The sequence below is a fragment of the Pseudophryne corroboree genome, chromosome 10 (assembly GCF_028390025.1).
Source record: "Pseudophryne corroboree isolate aPseCor3 chromosome 10, aPseCor3.hap2, whole genome shotgun sequence".
Taxonomy (NCBI): domain Eukaryota; kingdom Metazoa; phylum Chordata; class Amphibia; order Anura; family Myobatrachidae; genus Pseudophryne; species Pseudophryne corroboree.
This window is the reverse complement of record NC_086453.1, coordinates 223155207-223174075: the sequence shown is the minus strand read 5'-3', so window position 1 is coordinate 223174075 and position 18869 is coordinate 223155207. Positions and strand designations below refer to the sequence as shown.

The window sequence follows — 18869 nt, the reverse complement described above, 5'->3', positions numbered from 1 at the left end:
TCCTGGAATATATTTTCCCGGTCTGCACTTAGCTGTAGAACTTTTATAGTCACCCAACCCTTCTAAATCTGATCCAACATACTACTGATGAGGAAATTTCCATGTAGGTCATATAATGTCATATGCATGATTAAGTGTGAGTGCTGCATGGTGACCAGTTACCAATAATAGCAGATTAGTATCATTTTATACAGGCCTCATTGGAGGATATTACTTTGCCTTTAGTAATTACAAAACACACACAATCGCTATAGATATATATATATAAATATTTGCTTTAATATTGCTTAAGTCAGTTCATTGATAATCATCACAAGTACAGTACATAACAGGAGGCACTTTTCCTGTCTAAAACACCAGGAGTTATTTAATTCTTAGAATTGTTCTGCTTAACATATACAAGATTGTCATTTTCTAATCTCACAACAAAACATCTGCAGATATGGAGTGCCAGAATTCCACCATGGAGGTGTGCGAGGTATTTATATACCTCTATCAGCTGCTTTCCTCTGTGTCTGGTTATCACATCACAGAATACCTGGGATTACTATACAGAAGAGGCTGCATAGCAAATATCAGTGGTCACGATTCATGGTTAGGATCTCCTGCCATTCTGTGTACTCACTCCGCAGGTATAATCATAATAACAAATGTGTGTATTATAAAGGGATTATAATTGTTATTATAGGGGAGTCACCTCAGATTTCCGGTACTTGTATATAAGCACTCAGTGTGCAGCCTTGCGTCTTTACACAGTCACAGGACATTTTGGCCACAGCCAACATAATTTAAATAAAAGGAATACATTACTTCATATCTATTTCTCTATACATAACTGTTTCACACTCAGTTACAGCTAGCAGTGTACATACAAACTGTACCACTATGCGACAAGTAACATTGTTCAAATGAAAGGGAAAACATACTATAGCTAGGAATAATTGGCACTTCCATGTAAAAGAAACCTAAAACTCACTCTCAGTATAAATATATACACATACATATGGCTATACGTACACATATAGATATACATACACTATATATATGCAATGGAATAACTCCTTTGATGCTGTATATACTTAAACCAGTTTCCAGACAGTGAGAAAATTCTCTGAAACATTGGAACCATTGTGTGTGGTTTACATATAAGTGACACATTTTCCCTGCACTGCTCACTTCCTGAATATTTTGCAGACCTGGAAAAAAAATTTAAAAGTGAGGAAAGCAAAGGAAAAAGCCTATTTTGTACCATCACATTCATCTACTTAGAACAGTGATGGGGAACCTTTGGCACTCCAGCTGTTGTTAAACTACACATCCCAGCATGCCCTGCTACAGTTTTGCTATTTGGCCATGCTAAAACTGTAGCAGGGCATGCTGGGACGTGTAGTTCAACAACAGCTATAGTGCCAAAGGTTCCCCATCACTGACTTAGAATGTTATAAAAGGTTTATAACTGATTTGCATTTTACCCACTGTTCTTTATGAAATAAAACAAATCCAAATTGACAAATAGTTATGCAACTGGTAAAGTGATTATACTTTCTTTTAAGCACTCTCTTGAAAAGGTTGCAGTAGTCTCACATGCATGCAGATTTGGTTAACTAATTTCATGAGATCATATTTGATCCAGAAACTTTGGGTGGATTATGACCAGAATCATTGTATGTGTGTGTATTAATCAATCATATTCCCAGTACAGGGTGGGCAGTGCAGAACGGTCACATGCCTATTTTGATTAAGCTGCCTCTTAAGGGTCTTCAAAAACAATATTTTAATGAGTTATTACTAGTATGCAAATAAGAAAACGTGTACCATAATAAACACCATTAACTAGACGAAAAATACACTAAGATCAATTCATTGCCTGTCTGAAATAAAATTGCATAGATCTGGCCTTTCAACCAGTTGACTACATTGAACATGGCTTTATCCCAAATATGAAGAATTATCTTGGTGACCCAAGGATCATCTGTGGCATATAGCATTCATTGATAATCTTATGTAAATGAAAAATATTATAATATTAATAATAGTATTTTTAATTTACATTGAGAGCGCCTATATAAGATTATGCACTTGTTTGGCTTTTATGTTTAAGTGTTGATTGACACTTCGGATATTCTGTGTAAGCTGCCAACCAAGTGAAACTAAGGGGTACTATAATGAGCCCCATTGCATACCGAAAGAACAGAATGAGACTTAAGTCATCGTATTCACAGAAGGGTCAATGATGTACTGTAAATGTAGAACAGGGGTTCCCACGGTGCACATCATTAAATAATTCTGTATGTGGAATACTGAATAGATAACGACAGAAGTCTAATCTCAGCGTACAACACTACCTGAACGCTGTGTACATTTTGCAGCTTCATTACATATTGCTCACTGAAACTCCACTCACACTGCAAACTCTTAACCAACTATTTTGTCTATGTTTCCGCAGGCCTTAAGCCAGTGAAAAAGGCAGCCATCCTGTGCATGATAAAGTCTAAGAAGGAAGGTGCACAGGAAACTTGCTGAGCCACGGAATGGGCAGATGGCAGGTACAGCAGCAGGATCAGGTGCTGGGTAGATGCGCAGACCACTTTTGGCTGTCTTGTGTTCCTGTTGTGGAGCCATAGCCAGATGCAGATCCCTCAGACACAGCATTTTCCCTGAAGTCCGCCGACTTACAGCAGCAACAACGCAATGCTGTCAGCAAACGCGATCTGATGACCCGTGTGCACAGGACAAACATAATGCAGTTCGCTCCTCCCTGGAAACTATTTCCAATACCCTGCAATACAGAATGAATAAAATCATTTATTGAAGAATGTTGTACAATTCTGAATTAGAGATACTCCCGCACCAGATTATTTGATGATCAATATCATACAGGGAATATTAATAGCGTGATAATTTATGTTGACAAAAAACAAATGTTTCAACATAAAACACATATAAATGGTGCTGCTTATTGATTCAGTATACATGTACAAACTTAAAGGAGAAAAAAGGGAAACAACTTTTCAGTAGCAGCACTCTTTCCCTTCCACAAGAAAATTAATTCTTCTTCCTTAAAAATAACATTATTTATACTTTATTGATAACCTTATAAAATCAAGAAGAAGTTTCAATACCCATATGTGATGTAAGTTTCTTTATTGTTATCACATATGATGTATTATATGTCACCGTATTTTAAGGAGGTCATGTAGAGTGAAGTATAAAATTGATAGAGACAGAATAACGTGTAGAAAACAAAATACATTTGTTGTGAATAAATGTGGTTTAAAAGAAAGTGCTAGTACGCTGTCTTTATTCTGTAAATTTATCAAGTACCTGTGATATTACAAATTATTTTATAATTCTTCAAATGACCACTAACTGTTTTTCCAATGATATGTCTAGAGGGTTACAAATATAGCAATACTTGCATAATATTTGCAAATTCTTCATTCAGTGATCAAAATGTAACATTTGTTGCTCTATAGTGGTATGATAAGAATATTTAGAACAACACTGCAATGTGAGATATATTCCTGTTTTCAATGGCTGGATAATAATAAATCTTCCTACTTTCTAGATGCTGGGTAATTCCAGCTGTTATGTAAATTACTGTTCTATATTGCTGAATTATTCCAGCTATATTTGTCCAGAACTGGTGCCAGTATACAAATCTATATTCCTTACAAACTTTAACTATGGAGCAGACTAAAATTGCTGCCATGTTGTTTCGTCCTCATATATCCAGATAACAATTTTGCTCTATATAGCACGGGTATGCATTCCCATGCTTATAAATGGCTTGTTCTTACAAACTGGATTTTATATGAGTTACCACTGTTTAGATGTTTTCATATTATTTAACAATAAACAGCTTCTGTTCACTGTGTGCTATGCATTAATAGTGAATGAGCGTGCCTTACTGTACCTCAGGGTTAAGAATAGGTAAGGCTGTGCTTCTGCAGTTATGGTGATTGACCAGAATGCCCTGTTGAATCAGCGCAGGGGGTCCTTTAGATTATCACACAAGATGAGAGCGCCCAGTTATATAGGAAAGTACGATTTAGGGGAGATTAAGATTAAAGCACACCACCAGTTCATCTAAGTACATGCTTCTTCCCTGCACACGTATATGCATTAGTGCAGGGTGAGCGTTACACCATGCCTATCCAACGGTGTGTGAATTAAAAGAAGATAGGGGATATGTGTTTGTTTCCCTAATGGTGGGGAGACCCTGATGCCAAATGGTATTGCAGGGTTGCACCACCTACCATGCAGTCCCGCATACAGGCACAGAGCAGAGAACAAGGCAATATCTGTGTAGTGTGTTCTGTGACTGCTGATTCAGTCTGGCTGCAGTGGTGGTGCAGTGTCCCGCTAGCGCAATCAAAGGCGCCTGCTCTCAGACAGCTGTTTCACAAACGCTTCTTCAGTGAGACTTCTTTTATGTCACATATTACAATTGTATATTGGAATTTATTTATAGGATGCCAATCATATTAAGCAGCACATTCAAATTGGTTCCTGTGCCCCACGTGAGCAGGGCTGTTTCTATGGCCGCGGGCGAGCTGTGCAATCACTCGGGGCGCCTGCAGCCAGTGTCTGCAGCAGTATTCCATATGGTCTGGCTGCCTGCATGGAATACTGTTGAGAATGTCCCCCCCCCAAAATGGGAGCTGCCTCAGAGGAGACAGATGCTAGAGGACCAGTAGAACCTCTAGGCGTGAACAGCGGTACTCGGAAATGTCGGTACTGCTGAACCGCCTGGGGAGATGCTGGCATGCTGCAGTGATCCAAGTAACCGCAGGTACCAAATAGGAAACATGAAGAAAACCCTGACAACGAGCAGGAAGTCTAAAAGTAAGTAGCCTTACTGTGGGGCATAATTTGTAAGGGGCATTACTGTGTGGGGTATAATATGGTGCAAGGGCATTACTGTGAGGGGCATAATATGGTGCAAGGGACATTACTATACAGTGCAAGGGGAATTATGGTGTGTTGCCTATTGTGTAATGGGCATTGCGGTGTGTGGTATAATGTGTAAACGGCATTACTATAAAGAGGAAAAAGACAATGTAATGGCCATGAATTAGGATTTTTATTTTCCTGTGGTGACCAATACAAGGCCACACTGCTTTTAAGCAAAGGCAAGTGCAAATTTTTCATTTTTAAAATGACCATGGGGGGGAGGGGCGCATTTTTTTTTACTGATCTCAATGGGGCTAAATTGTCTAGTAACGACCCTGCACAAGCGCTTACAATCTAAATTCTTTCCATAAACGTGTAATATATCAGTCTTAGGGCGGTATTCAAATGATTTATCACATCCAAATTCCTTTCTAAAGTGATCCCCGTTAAAGTACATATCGCGCCCATAGTAATCAGGTTTAGCTGCGTAATGTGTTGGGTACCCTCGCTATCGCAGGGGTAGCAAGCTGAAATTATTATGCCACACCCATCAGCAGAAACCGAACGGGTGTGGAAGGGGGTGAAAAGAATTTAATACCGCGCTTCAAGTTTGATCAACATTTGTAAATTCACCCATTAAATACTTTTCTTAAATTTAGACAAATATGCTCTGAACCTAACTGAATTTATTTTATATTCTTTACTGTTAAACAGATTGGTGGTGGCACTAGGCCTGGATTTGTGACCTGAGTGAAGGCAACATAATTAAATGCATGCAAGACTGAAGCTCGGCTTATCGCAATGATGTGAGTGGCACAACTAACACATCCTAGGAAAGGTAGAAGTGTGATGCTGCCCATCAATGGTCATGTAGATTTGTGTGCCGTTCCTGAAAATATGCCATGCAGAGTTAGACAGATATTTAGTGCAGAGATGCTAGACATAGAACCAGTTATTGTCATAGAACCAGTTACAAGTAATCTTGATTGTTTATTGCCTGTCAAAATTGAACAATGGACAGGTGATTATATCTAAGGATCCTATATAATAAAAGGCTAACACTGCTCCTCACCTTTATGGGGGGAATTCAAGTGTTTTGCATGCCGGTGGCCACTAGATGGTGCCCAACAGAGCAATTCATGTATTGATCCATTCGGGCGCGCACACATTACTATTATGCTGTTCTGTCATTTTGACAGGCTGGTAACTAGTAATTATCCTCTCTCTAAATAGGGCTCAAAGTGCTTTACAATACTGCAGAAGGTTAGGCAGCCATCTTGGCGAAAGCTTAGTTGCTATTCAAAGTAAACATTCCTTATCCCACTGTATCTTAAAGATTATGGGGGGAAGGGCAGGTTTCTAGCCTCGGAGAGCGTTAAGTACCAACCAATCAGCTCCTGTCAGGAGATGCTGTAAAGGTTAATATAATGTCTACAAACCTGCTATAGTCCTTTTAAGGATGAAGTACAGAATCTCACTTACATGCAAGACGACAAGGATGGGGTTGTGAACTGCTGGGGAGTCGCATAAAGTCAGAATGAAGCGTATGGTGCTCCAGATACGGAGGAAGATGAAGATGATGGGGATGAAGACAAGCTTCTTGTCTGCTATAGTTCTGGGCTGGTACACGGGAGCAGCAGCAGCTGACAGGATTGGACGGTATTCAGACAGAGCCCGATGCTGTGGGGATAAGGCAGAAGTCACATCATGGGTGCTGCAAGCACATAAACACCCCATTTACATACTCATAATAATCATTTTATTTATATATCGCTCTTTCTCCAATAGGACTCAAAGCGCTTAACAGATAGATAGCATAATATAGTACAGAAACAATGAAGTACAGAACAGCTTTTCATAAAATACAGTAGCATGTACAGTAGATACTAAAGGGACATTGTGGAAATACTTGAGTAAACAGGAAAGTCTTGAGTCTATTTTTGAAGGATTCTATAGTTGGGGCGTCTCGCACTGCACGGGGAAGCGAGTTCCATAGAGTCGGAGCCACACGATTAAAGCTCGACCCCCAGATGAATTATGGGAGATTCTAAGTTCTGCTTAAAGTCCTCCATCTACAGATCGCAGTAATCGAGTGGGGCAGTATGGAATCAGAAGCTGCTTCAGGTACCTTGGGCCCTGGTCATGTAGTGCTTTGAAACTCAGTAAGCTAATCTTGAAGATGATTCGCCATCGTACAGGCAGCCAGTGAAGGGAGTAGTGGATTGGTGTTATATGGCTAGAATGGGGCTGGTTGGCTAACAGTCTGGCAGCTGTGTTTTGCACCAGCTATAAGCGGTGCAATTCTTTTGCTGGGAGACCAAGGTAGATGGCATTACAGTAGTCTAATAGAGATGATACAAATGCATGTATGACTTTTGGCAGATCATCTGAGGGAATTAAGTACCTGATTCAGGTGAAAGAATGAGGATTTGATTGTGGCTGATATCTAATGTTTAAGTGTCAAGCCACCATCCAAGTTGGTTAAATTTGTGTTTAACCAATTTGTATGAACAACAGGTTTTGTTTGTTATCCAGTGATTGGGAACAAATGATAGATTGTAATTTGCTCTTATCCATTACCAGATTTTCCTTCCAACCAGCTAGATCTGGCAATTATCTTCCAGATAATTGTATAGTGTGTACCTATCTTAAGTTTCTAGTTACATAAAACAAATGTTCATGTTAGAATGATAATTGAATGAAATTAATTGAATTGAAATTAAATAAATAAATAAAATTGTATTTTAAACAATAACGTGAACTGTAAAGGAACGGAGTGCACCCATTTAGTCCAATTCTTTTCTCTTTGTATAATGTTAGTGCTTAATAATTGGAAGGTAGCACCGGTGGCTAAGAAATATTAAGACACATTTGTCCTGAAAAAAGACCACCATTCCCTGAGATAATACTGTAAGCATCTGGTGCATCTGTTGCGGATAAAAATGTCTTCTTTCTCTGCTTTCAGTTTTCTTTATGTTAAGTGCAGGAGCTCTGGGTATGGGAGTCACAAAGCGAGAATTGACAGTTCCGTTCTTCCCAGCACAAGGCCATCTTTTGGGTATCACTTCTATTTGATTGTTCTTTGAAGCTGGGGTGAGCAGGCGGGCAAAGGACTTAGGTGGTTACCAGGGAAAATAAATTTCCGGCCTGCTTCCTTCCCACGATTGCGCCGGTGTTTTTTTTTTTAAATGCCAAGCGATTGGAGAATATAAACCTGTGACGGTGTAATAGGAACTGCAGTATGCGGTGGGCGGAGTGAAAGAATGAAGCTGGAGGAATACGTATACATTGTGTCATCAATGACAGATTACTGTAAGTATGAGTTGCATATGATGAAGAGAGAGGGAGAGAAAGCAGTATTCCCCCCCCCCCCCCCCCCCAAAATTCGGTATGTGATCCAAAAATTATAATGGGTTCATGAACAGAGTTATTGCTATAACCTATTGCTGCTCTTTAATCCAATGGGTATATTTGAAACAAGTGATAAATGAAATAACTTTGCTTTTTCTGTTGCTGATTTAGTCAATTATTCCAGGACAAAGCAGTCTTGTGGAAAGGTGTTAGAATCCAATTCCTATTGTGTAGGTGTGAAAAATCTCAGTGTGAGAGGCCTTTGAAGTAGATCTCTTGTGTCCTGGAAAATGGCTGGGGTCCTGCAATTTGAAATGAACAGTGACCCTACAGCAATTCAGAGCCTGAATATACTGTATATTGGTTGATTAAAGCAAGAAATCAGAGTTATTTTTGCTCAGAGAACAGAGGTGTATGATGTCTAAGTGAGGGGCAAGATTGAGCCAAAGATAGGTTGTACTCCCCAGTACCTTGTCTGGGATGTCCACTGCAGAGTAGAGTAGATGCCAAACTGAAGGACTTCTCAGTGGAGAGATGCAGAGGATTCAATCCAGTGTGTATCTCAGCGCAGGAATGCAATCCGTTGGTTTTGATGAGACGTCCGCGTAGAGTAGTGCAAGTTAAAGGTAAGTCCTTGGATATTTATGATGAGTCATAGGTCATTTGTGGTGAATTTAAGCTGTTTTATGGAGATGATCAGGAGCATGCAAAAGGTGTGCAGCTATTTTGGGCGCCAGCAGCAAAAGATCAGGTTTAGTGAACAGTAATTAGCTAACCAAGCCTGGGAACTCCTATCATACAGATACTATTTTTCCATCCACAGGTCTGACATGTGCCAATTACATGCTATGAAAATTGATTTGTTATGTAACTGCATTATACCTGACATTAAAATGTTCTATCTTAACAGAACCGACAAGCACAAATGTGTAAATACCTACTGTAATTGCAGTCATAGTTTAAAAAAAAACAAAAAACACAAAACCTAAAAATCTTCAGGCCCTCATCAAGCCGGGGTAGTGTATGGCAGGGCATAGGGGAAGCTAGGATAATGCATGGCTGGGAGTGAGGTGGGGATACATTTATGAAAACTTATAATACAAATTAAAATAGGATTTTAATTACCTACCGGTAAATCCTTTTCTCGTAGTCCATATAGGATACTGGGGTCCACATTAGTACCATGGGGTATAGACAGGTCCACAAGGAGCCATGGGCACTTTAAGAAATCAATTATGTGGGGACCCCAGTATCCTCTAGGACGTAAGAGAAATAACATTTCACCACACAGAGCTCCATAGCTAAAAATAGGACTTTTAATTATAGGACTTTTAATTACCTACCGGTAAATCCTTTTCTCGTAGTCCGTAGAGGATGCTGGGTCCATTTTAGTACCATGGGGTATAGTCTGTTCCGCAGGAGCCTTCGGCACTTTACGACTTTTCAACAGTGCGAACTGGCTCCTCTCTCTATGCCCCTCCTTCAGACCTCAGTATAGGAACTGTGCCCGAGGAGACGGACAACTTCAAGAGAAGAATTTACATTAAACTAGTGGCGAGATTCACACCAGCTCACACCATACAAAACATGTCACCTAACATGGCTTTCAACATAACCCATGCTAACGTGCATGCATAACGCAACAGCAACAGCTGTGAACATCTTAACACATGAGAACATGTGTAAAAAGATAAAACGTAATTCTGCAGGAAAAATAAGCACTGGGCAGGCGCCCAGAATCCTCTACGGACTACGAGAAAAGGATTTACCGGTAGGTAATTAAAATCCTATTTTCTCTTACGTCCTAGAGGATGCTGGGGTCCATTTTAGTACCATGGGGATGTACCAAAGCTCCCAGTACGGGCGGGAAAGTGCTAATGTTCCTGTAGAACTGACTGACCAAACTGAAGGTCGTCAGCAGCCAAGGTCTCAAACCTGTAAAACTTAGCAAACGTGTTTGCCCCTGACCAAGTAGCTGCTTAGCAAATTTGCAACGCCGAGACACCCCGGGCAGCTGCCCAGGAAAACCCACTTTCCTTGTAGAGTGGGCCTTTACCAAACTCTGTAACGGCAATCCTGCCGTGGAATAAGCGCGCTGCATGGTACCTCTGATCCAGCGCGCAATAGTCTGCTTAGAAGCAGGACCCCCAATCTTGTTGGGGTCATAGAGGACAAACAAAGATTCTGTTTTCCTTATCCGAGCCGTTCTTGCAACATAAGTCCTCAATGCTCTGACAACATCCAAGGACTTTTGAAATGGCTGAGGTGTCAGAAGCCACTGGCACCACCACAGGTTGGTTGATATGGAAATAAGACACAACCTTTGGAAGAAAAATGCTGATGTTTCCGCAGTTCAGCTCTATCTTCATGAAAAATAAAATAAGGAATCTTGTGTGACAGAGCCCCTAATTCAGACACTCGTCTGCCTGAGGCCAAGGCCAACAGCATGACCACTTTTCAAGTGAGAAACTTCAACTCTACCTCTTGTAGAGGCTCAAACCAGTCCGATTTAAGGAACTGCAACACCACATTAAGATCCCATGGCGCCGCAGGAGGCACAAAGGGAGGTTGGATGCGCAGAACACCCTTCACGAACGTCTGGACCTCAGGAAGGGAAGCCAACTGTTTCTGAAAGAAAATGAACAAGGCCGAAATTTGGACCTTGATAGACCCTAATCTCAAGCCAGCATCCACATCCGCCTGTAGAAATAGGAGAAGACGTCTTAATTTAAACTCCGCAGCAGGAAACTTCTTGGATTCACACCAAGATACATTTCTCTAACGTCCTAGAGGATGCTGGGGACTCCGTAAGGACCATGGGGAATAGACGGGCTCCGCAGGAGATAGGGCACTTTAAGAAAGCTTTGGATTCTGGGTGTGCACTGGCTCCTCCCTCTATGTCCCTCCTCCAGACCTCAGTTTTACACTGTGCCCAGAGGATGAAGGGCGCACTGCAGGGAGCTCTCTTGAGTTCTTTGCTACAGAAAGCATTTTTGTTTGGATTTTTACTTTTTTCACAGGGAGCACTGCTGGCAACAGGCTCCCTGCATCAAGGGACTGAGGAGAGAGGGGCAGACCTACTTAACTGATAGGATCTGCTTCCTCGGCTACTGGACACCATTAACTTCAGAGGGGGTGAACACAGGTTCGTCCTGGGCGTCCACCCCCGGAGCCACGCCACCGTTCTCCTCACAGAGCCAGAAGAACAGAAGCAAGAAGACGTCTCAGGCGGCAGAAGCCTTCAGCTTCACAGAGGTAACGCACAGCACTGCAGCTGTGCGTCATTGCTCCACATCACCTCACACACTCCGGTCACTGTATGGGTGCAGGGCTCAGGGTAGGCCGCCCTGGGCAGCAATAATAACACCTCTTAGATGGCAAATAGGTATATACATGTACAGCTGGGCACTGTACATGTATATAATTGAGCCCCCACCATTTTACACGATTTTGAGCAGGACAGAAGCCCGCCGCTGAGGGGGCGGGGCTTCTCCCTCAGCACTCACCAGCGCCATTTCTCTCTCCACAGAACGCTGAGAGGAAGCTCCCCGGACTCTCCCCTGCTTACACACGGTGAAGGGAGTTTAAAAAGAGAGGGGGGGGGGGGCACATAATTGGCGGATAAAGTATAATACAGCGCTGCTGGGGGAAATCATTCTGTGTTGGTCTCCAGGTTGTTGCGCTGGGGTGTGTGCTGGCATACTCTCTCTCTGTCTCTCCAAAGGGCCTTTCAGGGGATACTGTCTTCAGAAAAAGTTTCCCTGGGTGTGTGCAGTGTGTCGGTACGTGTGTGTCGACATGTTTGATGAGGAAGGCTCGCTTAATGTGGAGGGTAGTGCTTGAATGCCAGGTCGCCGGCGGCAACGCCGACACCGGACTGGGTGGATATGCTGAATGTCTTGAATGCAAATGTAAATCTCCTGCATAAAAGATTAGACAAGGCTGAAGCTAGGGATCAGTCAGGTAGCCAGTCCGTGCCTGTCCCTGTGGTGCCAGGACCTTCAGGGTCTCAAAAGCGCCCCATATCCCAGGTCGCTGACACAGATACCGACACAGATACTGACTCTAGTGTCGACTATGAGGATGCAAAATTACAGCCGAAGGTGGCAAAAGGTATTAGGTACATGATTATTGCCATTAAAGAGGTTTTGCATATCACGGAGGAACCCCCTGTCCCTGACATGAGGGTTCACATGTAGAAAGGGAAAAAGCCTGAGGTCACGTTTCCGTCCTCATTTGAGCTAAGCGAATTATGCGAAAAGGCTTGGGAATCTCCGGATAGGAGACTCCATGTTCCCAAAAGGATTCTCATGGCGTATCCTTTTCCACAGAAGGATCGGATACGATGGGAATCTGCGCCTAAAGTAGACAAGGCGCTGACACGCTTATCCAAGAAGGTGGCACTGCCTTCTCCGGATACTGCTTCCCTCAAGGATCCTGCTGATCGCAAGCAGGAAATTACCATGAAGCACATTTACACACATTCAGGAACTATAGTTAGGCCGGCCATGGCGTCGGCCTGGGTTTGTAGTGCTGTCGTGGCATGGGCAGACTCCTTATCTACGGAGATGGACACCTTAGATAGGGATACCATTCTAATGACCATGGAGCATATCAGAGATGCTGCCTTGTATATGAGGGATGCTCAGAGAGACATTTGTTTACTAAGCTCTAGAATAAACGCTATGTCTATTTCTGCTAGGCGGCTCTTGTGGACCCGGCAGTGGACGGGAGACGCAGACTCAAAGCGGCATATGGAGTCATTGCCTTACAAGGGGGAGAAGTTGTTTGGAGAAGGCCTCTCGGACCTAGTCTCTACTGCTACGGGCGGTAAATCGAATTTTTTACCTTATGTTCCCCGCAGCATTCTAAGACGATACCACATTATCAAATGCAGTCCTTTCGTTCCAATAAAAACAAGAAGGTACGAGGATCGTCCTTCGTTGCCAGAGGTAAAGGCAAGGGAAAAAAGCTGCACCCAGCTAGTTCCCAGCTCCCCTACTTCCGCAAAGTCCATAGCATGACGCTGGGGCTTTCCGGGGGGGGGGGGGGGGGGGGGTCAGATCAAGTGGGGGCACGTCTTCATCTATTCAGCCACGTCTGGGTTCAATCACAGGTGGATCCCTGGGCAATAGAGATTGTTTCCCAGGGATACAGACTGGAATTCGAAGACATGCCCCCTCGCCGGTTTTTCAAATCGGCTCTGCCGGCTTCCCCGTCAGAGAGGAAGCTAGTGTTAGCGGCAATTCACAAATTGTACATTCAACAGGTGATAATCAAAGTTCCTCATTTCCAGCAAGGAGAGGGTTATTATTCATCCCTGTTTGTGGTGCCGAAACCGGACGGTTCGGTCAGACCCATTCTAAATCTAAAATCCCTGAACCTGTACTTAAAGAGGTTCAAGTTCAAAATGGAATCGCTCAGAATGGTCATCGCCAGCCTGGAGGGAGGGGATTGGATGGTGTCCCTGGACATAAAGGATGCGTACCTTCATGTTCCGATTTTCCCCCTTCACCAGGCGTTTCTGAGATTTGCAGTACAGGATTGTCACTACCAATTTCAGACGTTGCCGTTTGGTCTTTCCACGGCCCCGAGAATTTTCACCAAGGTAATGGCGGAAATGATGGTGCTCCTGCGCAAGCAGGGAGTCACAATTATCCCGTACTTGGACGATCTCCTTATAAAGGCGAGATCTCGGGAGAAGTTTCTGGACAGCGTGTCTCTGTCCGTGAAGACGTTGCAGATGCACGGCTGGATTTTCAATTTACCGAAATCCCAGCTAGTACCTGCAACGCGTCTGACCTTTTAGGGCCTGATTCTAGACACAGACCAAAAAAGAGTTTTTCTTCCGGTGGAGAAGGCTCAGGAGCTCATAGCCCTGGTCAGGAACCTTTTAAAGCCAAAAAAGGTTTCGGTGCATCATTGCACAAAGGTTCTGGGGAAGATGGTGGCTTCATACGAGGCCATCCCCTTCGGCAGGTTCCATGCGAGGACTTTCCAATGGGACCTATTGGACAAATGGTCCGGGTCCCATCTACATATGCAGAAACGGATCACCCTGTCTCCCAGGGCCAGGGTATCTCTCCTGTGGTGGCTGCACAGTGCTCACCTCCTAGTGGGTCGCAGGTTCGGCATTCAGGACTGGATCCTGGTGACCACGGACGCGAGCCTCCGAGGTTGGGGGGCTGTCGCACTGGGAAGAAATTTCCAAGGTCTCTGGTCAAGCCTAGAGACTTGTCTCCACATCAATGTCCTGGAGTTAAGGGCCATTTACAATGCCCTATGCCAGGCGGAGGAGTGGCTTCAGAACAAACCGGTTCTGATTCAGTCGGACAATATCACGGCAGTGGCTCATGTAAACCGCCAAGGCGGCACAAGGAGCAGAGTGGCCATGGCAGAGGCGACCAGGATTCTGCGCTGGGCGGAAGGCCATGTAAGCGCACTATCAGCAGTGTTCATCCCGGGGGTGGACAACTGGGAGGCGGACTTCCTCAGCAGGAACGACCTGCATCCGGGAGAGTGGGGACTTTATCAAGAAGTCTTCACACAGATCGTGGATCGGTGGGGACTGCCTCAAATAGACATGATGGCGTCCCGTCTCAACAAAAAGCTAAAGAGGTATTGCGCCAGGTCAAGAGACCCTCAGGCGGTAGTGGTAGACGCTCTGGTGACACCATGGGTGTTCAGATCGGTCTATGTGTTTCCTCCTCTGCCTCTCATACCCAAGGTGTTAAGATTAATAAGACTAAGAAGGGTCAGAACAATTCTCATTGTTCCAGATTGGCCAAGGAGGACTTGGTATCCGGATCTGCAAGAGTTGCTCACAGAAGATCCGTGCTGCAGCAGGGGCCCTGTCTGTTCCAAGACTTACCGCGGCTGCGTTTGACGGCATGGCGGTTGAACACCGGATCCTAGCTGAAAAAGGGATTCCAGAGGAGGTCATTCCTACCCTGATCAAGGCTAGGAAGGATGTGACATCGAAACATTATCACCGTATATGGCGGAAATATGTTTCTTGGTGTGAGGCCAGAGCTGCTCCTACGGAGGAGTTCCATTTGGGCCGTCTGCTTCACTTCCTTCAAACGGGAGTGAATTTGGGCCTAAAATTAGGGTCCATAAAGGTCCAAATTTCGGCCTTATCCATTTTCTTTCAAAAAGAATTGGCTTCTCTTCCTGAAGTACAGACTTTTGTGAAGGGAGTGCTGCATATTCAGCCTCCCTTTGTACCTCCGGTGGCGCCTTGGGATCTTAACGTGGTATTAAGTTTCCTCAAGTCACCTTGGTTTGAACCACTCAAAACAGTGGAGTTGAAATACCTCACTTGGAAAGTGGTCATGTTGTTGGCCTTAGCTTCTGCAAGGCGTGTTTCGGAATTAGCGGCTTTATCATATAAAAGCCCATACCTGATTTTTCACGTGGATAGGGCAGAGTTGAGGACTCGTCCTAAATTTCTGCCCAAGGTGGTCTCATCTTTTCATATGAACCAACCTATTGTCGTGCCTGTGGCTACACGGGACTTGGAGGACTCCGAGTCCCTGGATGTGGTCAGGGCTTTGAAGATTTACGTGACCAGAACAGCTAGGATCAGGAATACTGAAGCTCTGTTTGTTCTGTATGAGACCAACAAGGTTGGCGCTCCTGCTTCAAAGCAGGCAATTGCTAGCTGGATCTGTAACATGATTCAGCAGGCGCATTCTACGGCAGGATTGCCATTGCCTAAATCGGTTAAGGCCCATTCCACTAGGAAGGTGGGCTCTTCTTGGGCGGCTGCCCGAGGGGTCTCGGCACTACAACTGTGCCGAGCGGCTACTTGGTCGGGGTCAAACACCTTTGCAAAGTTCTATAAGTTTGATACCCTGGCTGAGGAGGACCTCCTGTTTGCTCAATCGGTGCTGCAGAGTCATCCGCACTCTCCCGCCCGTTTGGGAGCTTTGGTATAATCCCCATGGTCCTTACGGAGTCCCCAGCATCCTCTAGGACGTTAGAGAAAATAGGATTTTACTTACCGGTAAATCTATTTCTCGTAGTCCGTAGAGGATGCTGGGCGCCCGTCCCAAGTGCAGACTTCTTCTGCAAGACTTGTATATAGTTATTGCTTACATAAGGTTTATGTTATAGTTGGTCGGTCTTGAACCGAGGCTATGTTACTTGTTCATACTGTTAACTGGGTAGTTTATCACAAGTTATACGGTGTGATTGGTGTGGCTGGTATGAATCTCGCCCTTAGGTTACATAAATCCTTTCCTTGTACTGTTCATATCCTCTGGGCACAGTTTCTCTAACTGCGGTCTGGAGGAGGGACATAGAGGGAGGAGCCAGTGCACACCCAGAATCCAAAGCTTTCTTAAAGTGCCCTATCTCCTGCAGAGCCCGTCTATTCCCCATGGTCCTTACGGAGTCCCCAGCATCCTCTACGGACTACGAGAAATAGATTTACCGGTAAGTAAAATCCTATTATTTTCTCCAAATACGATGGTAATGTTTGGACGTTACCCCTTTCCTGGCCAGAATAAGTGTGGGAATGACTTCATTGGGAATACCCTTACGGGCTAGGATCTGGCGCTCAACAGCCATGCCGTCAAACGCAGCCGCGGTAAGTCTTGATAAACAAACGGCCCCTGCTGAAGCAGGTCCTCGCGAAGAGGAAGAGGCTGAGGATCTTCCAGTAATAACTCCTGAAGATCTGGATACCAAGCCCTCCTTGGCCAGTCTGGAGCAATGAGAATTGCTCTAACCCTTGTTCTTCTGATGATCTTGAGAACTTTTGGTATTAGTGGAAGTGGAGGGAACAGATACACCGACTGAAACACCCACTGGGTCACCAGTGCATCCACTGCTATTGCTTGTGGGTCTCTTGACCTGGAACAGTATTTCTGAAGCTTCTTGTTCAGACGTGATGCCATCATATTTACTTGAGGAATGCCCCAACGATCTGCTACCTCTGCAAAGACTTCTGGGTGGAGGCCCCATTCTCCTGGATGGAGATCGTGTCTGCTGAGGAAGTCTGCTTCCCAGTTGTCCACTCCCGGAATAAAATTGCCGACAGAGCTTTTGCATGTCTTTCTGCCCAGAGGAGTATCTTTGCCACCTCTGCCATTGCCGCTCTGTTTTTTTGTTCCGCCCTGGCGGTTTATGTAAGCTACTGCCATTACATTGTCTGACTGGATCTATATGGGACGACCTTGAAGAAGGTGTGCGCTTGATGAAGGCTGTTGTACACAGCTCTCAGTTCCAGAATGTTTATGTGAAGGAGTACTTATTGACTTGACCATCGTCCTTGGAAGCTTTCCCCTTGCGTGACTGCTCCCCAACCTCGGAGGCTTGCATCTGTGGTCACCAAGATCCAAATCTGAATCCCGAACCTGCGTCCCTCCAGGAGGTGAGAAATTTGAAGCCACCACAAGAGTGAAATTCTGGCTTTTGTTGACAGGATTATCCTCTGGTGCATGTGTAGGTGCGATCCGGACCACATGTCCAGTAGGTCCCATTGAAACACCCTGGCGTGAAATCGTCCAAATTGTAGAGCCTCGTAGGCCGCTACTATCTTCCCCAGCAGGCGGATGCACTGATGAATCGATACGCGTGCTGGTTTTAAAACTTGTTTGACCATCCTCTGGATCTCCAGAGCCTTTTCCACCGGTAGGAATACTTTCTGTGCTTCCGTGTCCAATATAATTCCCAGAAATGATAACCTCATTGTGGGTTCCAATTGTGATTTTGGAAGGTTTATGATCCAACCGTTCTGTTGAAGCACCGTCAGGGAAAGTGCAATGTTCTGCACTAGTTTCTCCCTAGATCTCGCTTTTATGAGGAGATCGTCCAAGTATGGGATGACTTTGACTCCTTTCTTGCGAAGAAGAACCATCATCTCCGCCATAACCTTGGTGAATATTCTCGGAGCCGTGGAGAGCCCGAAAGGCAATGTTTGGAACTGGTAGTGGCAGTCCTGCACTGCAAACCTCAGGTATGCCTGATGCGGCGGGTAGATGGGAACATGTAAATAAGCATCTTTGATGTCCATCGATACCAGAAATTCCTTTTCCTCCAAGCTGGAGATCACCGCTCTCAGGGATTCCATCTTGAATTTGAACCTTTTCAAATAAAGGTTCAGAGTCTTTAGGTTTAAAATCGGTCTGACCGAGCCATCCGGTTTCGGCACTACAAACAGGCTTGAATAAAACCCTTTTTCCTGTTGTGACACAGGAACTATGGAAATTACATTGTCTTGACATAATTTCTGTATTGCGTTCAGCACTTTTGCTCTGTCCTGAACAGAAGCTGGAAAGACTGATTTGAAAAATCGGCATGGGGGGAAGGTCCTGACATTCCAATTTGTACCCTTGGGATACTATCTGCAATACCCAAGGATCCAGATCTGAGTGAACCCAGACCTGGCTGAAAGACAGTAGACGTGCCCCCACCCGATCGTACTCCCGCAAGGGAGCCCCAGCATCATGCTAAGGTTTTAGCAGAAGTAGCTGTTGACTTCTGCTCCTGCAAGCCTGATGGTGTTGTAGATTTTTTTTACCCCTTCCTCACCCTCTGCCTGCGAAGAAGGGGGTACCCTTTGCCTTTTTGGACTTGTTGGGCCGAAAGGATTGCATCGTATGAGAATGAAATCC

At 44.5% G+C, this 18869-nt stretch overlaps 1 protein-coding gene across 2 annotated transcripts in view; it reads right to left on the bottom strand.

The window, feature by feature from the left end:
• Positions 1-257: 257 nt before the first annotated feature.
• Positions 258-18869, bottom strand: part of GPR157 (G protein-coupled receptor 157) — a 72826-nt gene continuing 54214 nt past the window's right edge. For both annotated transcript variants that reach the window (XM_063943101.1, XM_063943100.1), the window contains exons 4-5: positions 6379-6576; positions 258-2779 (exon numbers count right to left, since the gene is read on the bottom strand). In XM_063943101.1, coding sequence (XP_063799171.1) covers positions 2561-2779; positions 6379-6576 — 417 coding nt within the window. In that variant the 3' untranslated portion in view covers positions 258-2560. The remainder of the gene's footprint in view (positions 2780-6378; positions 6577-18869) is intronic.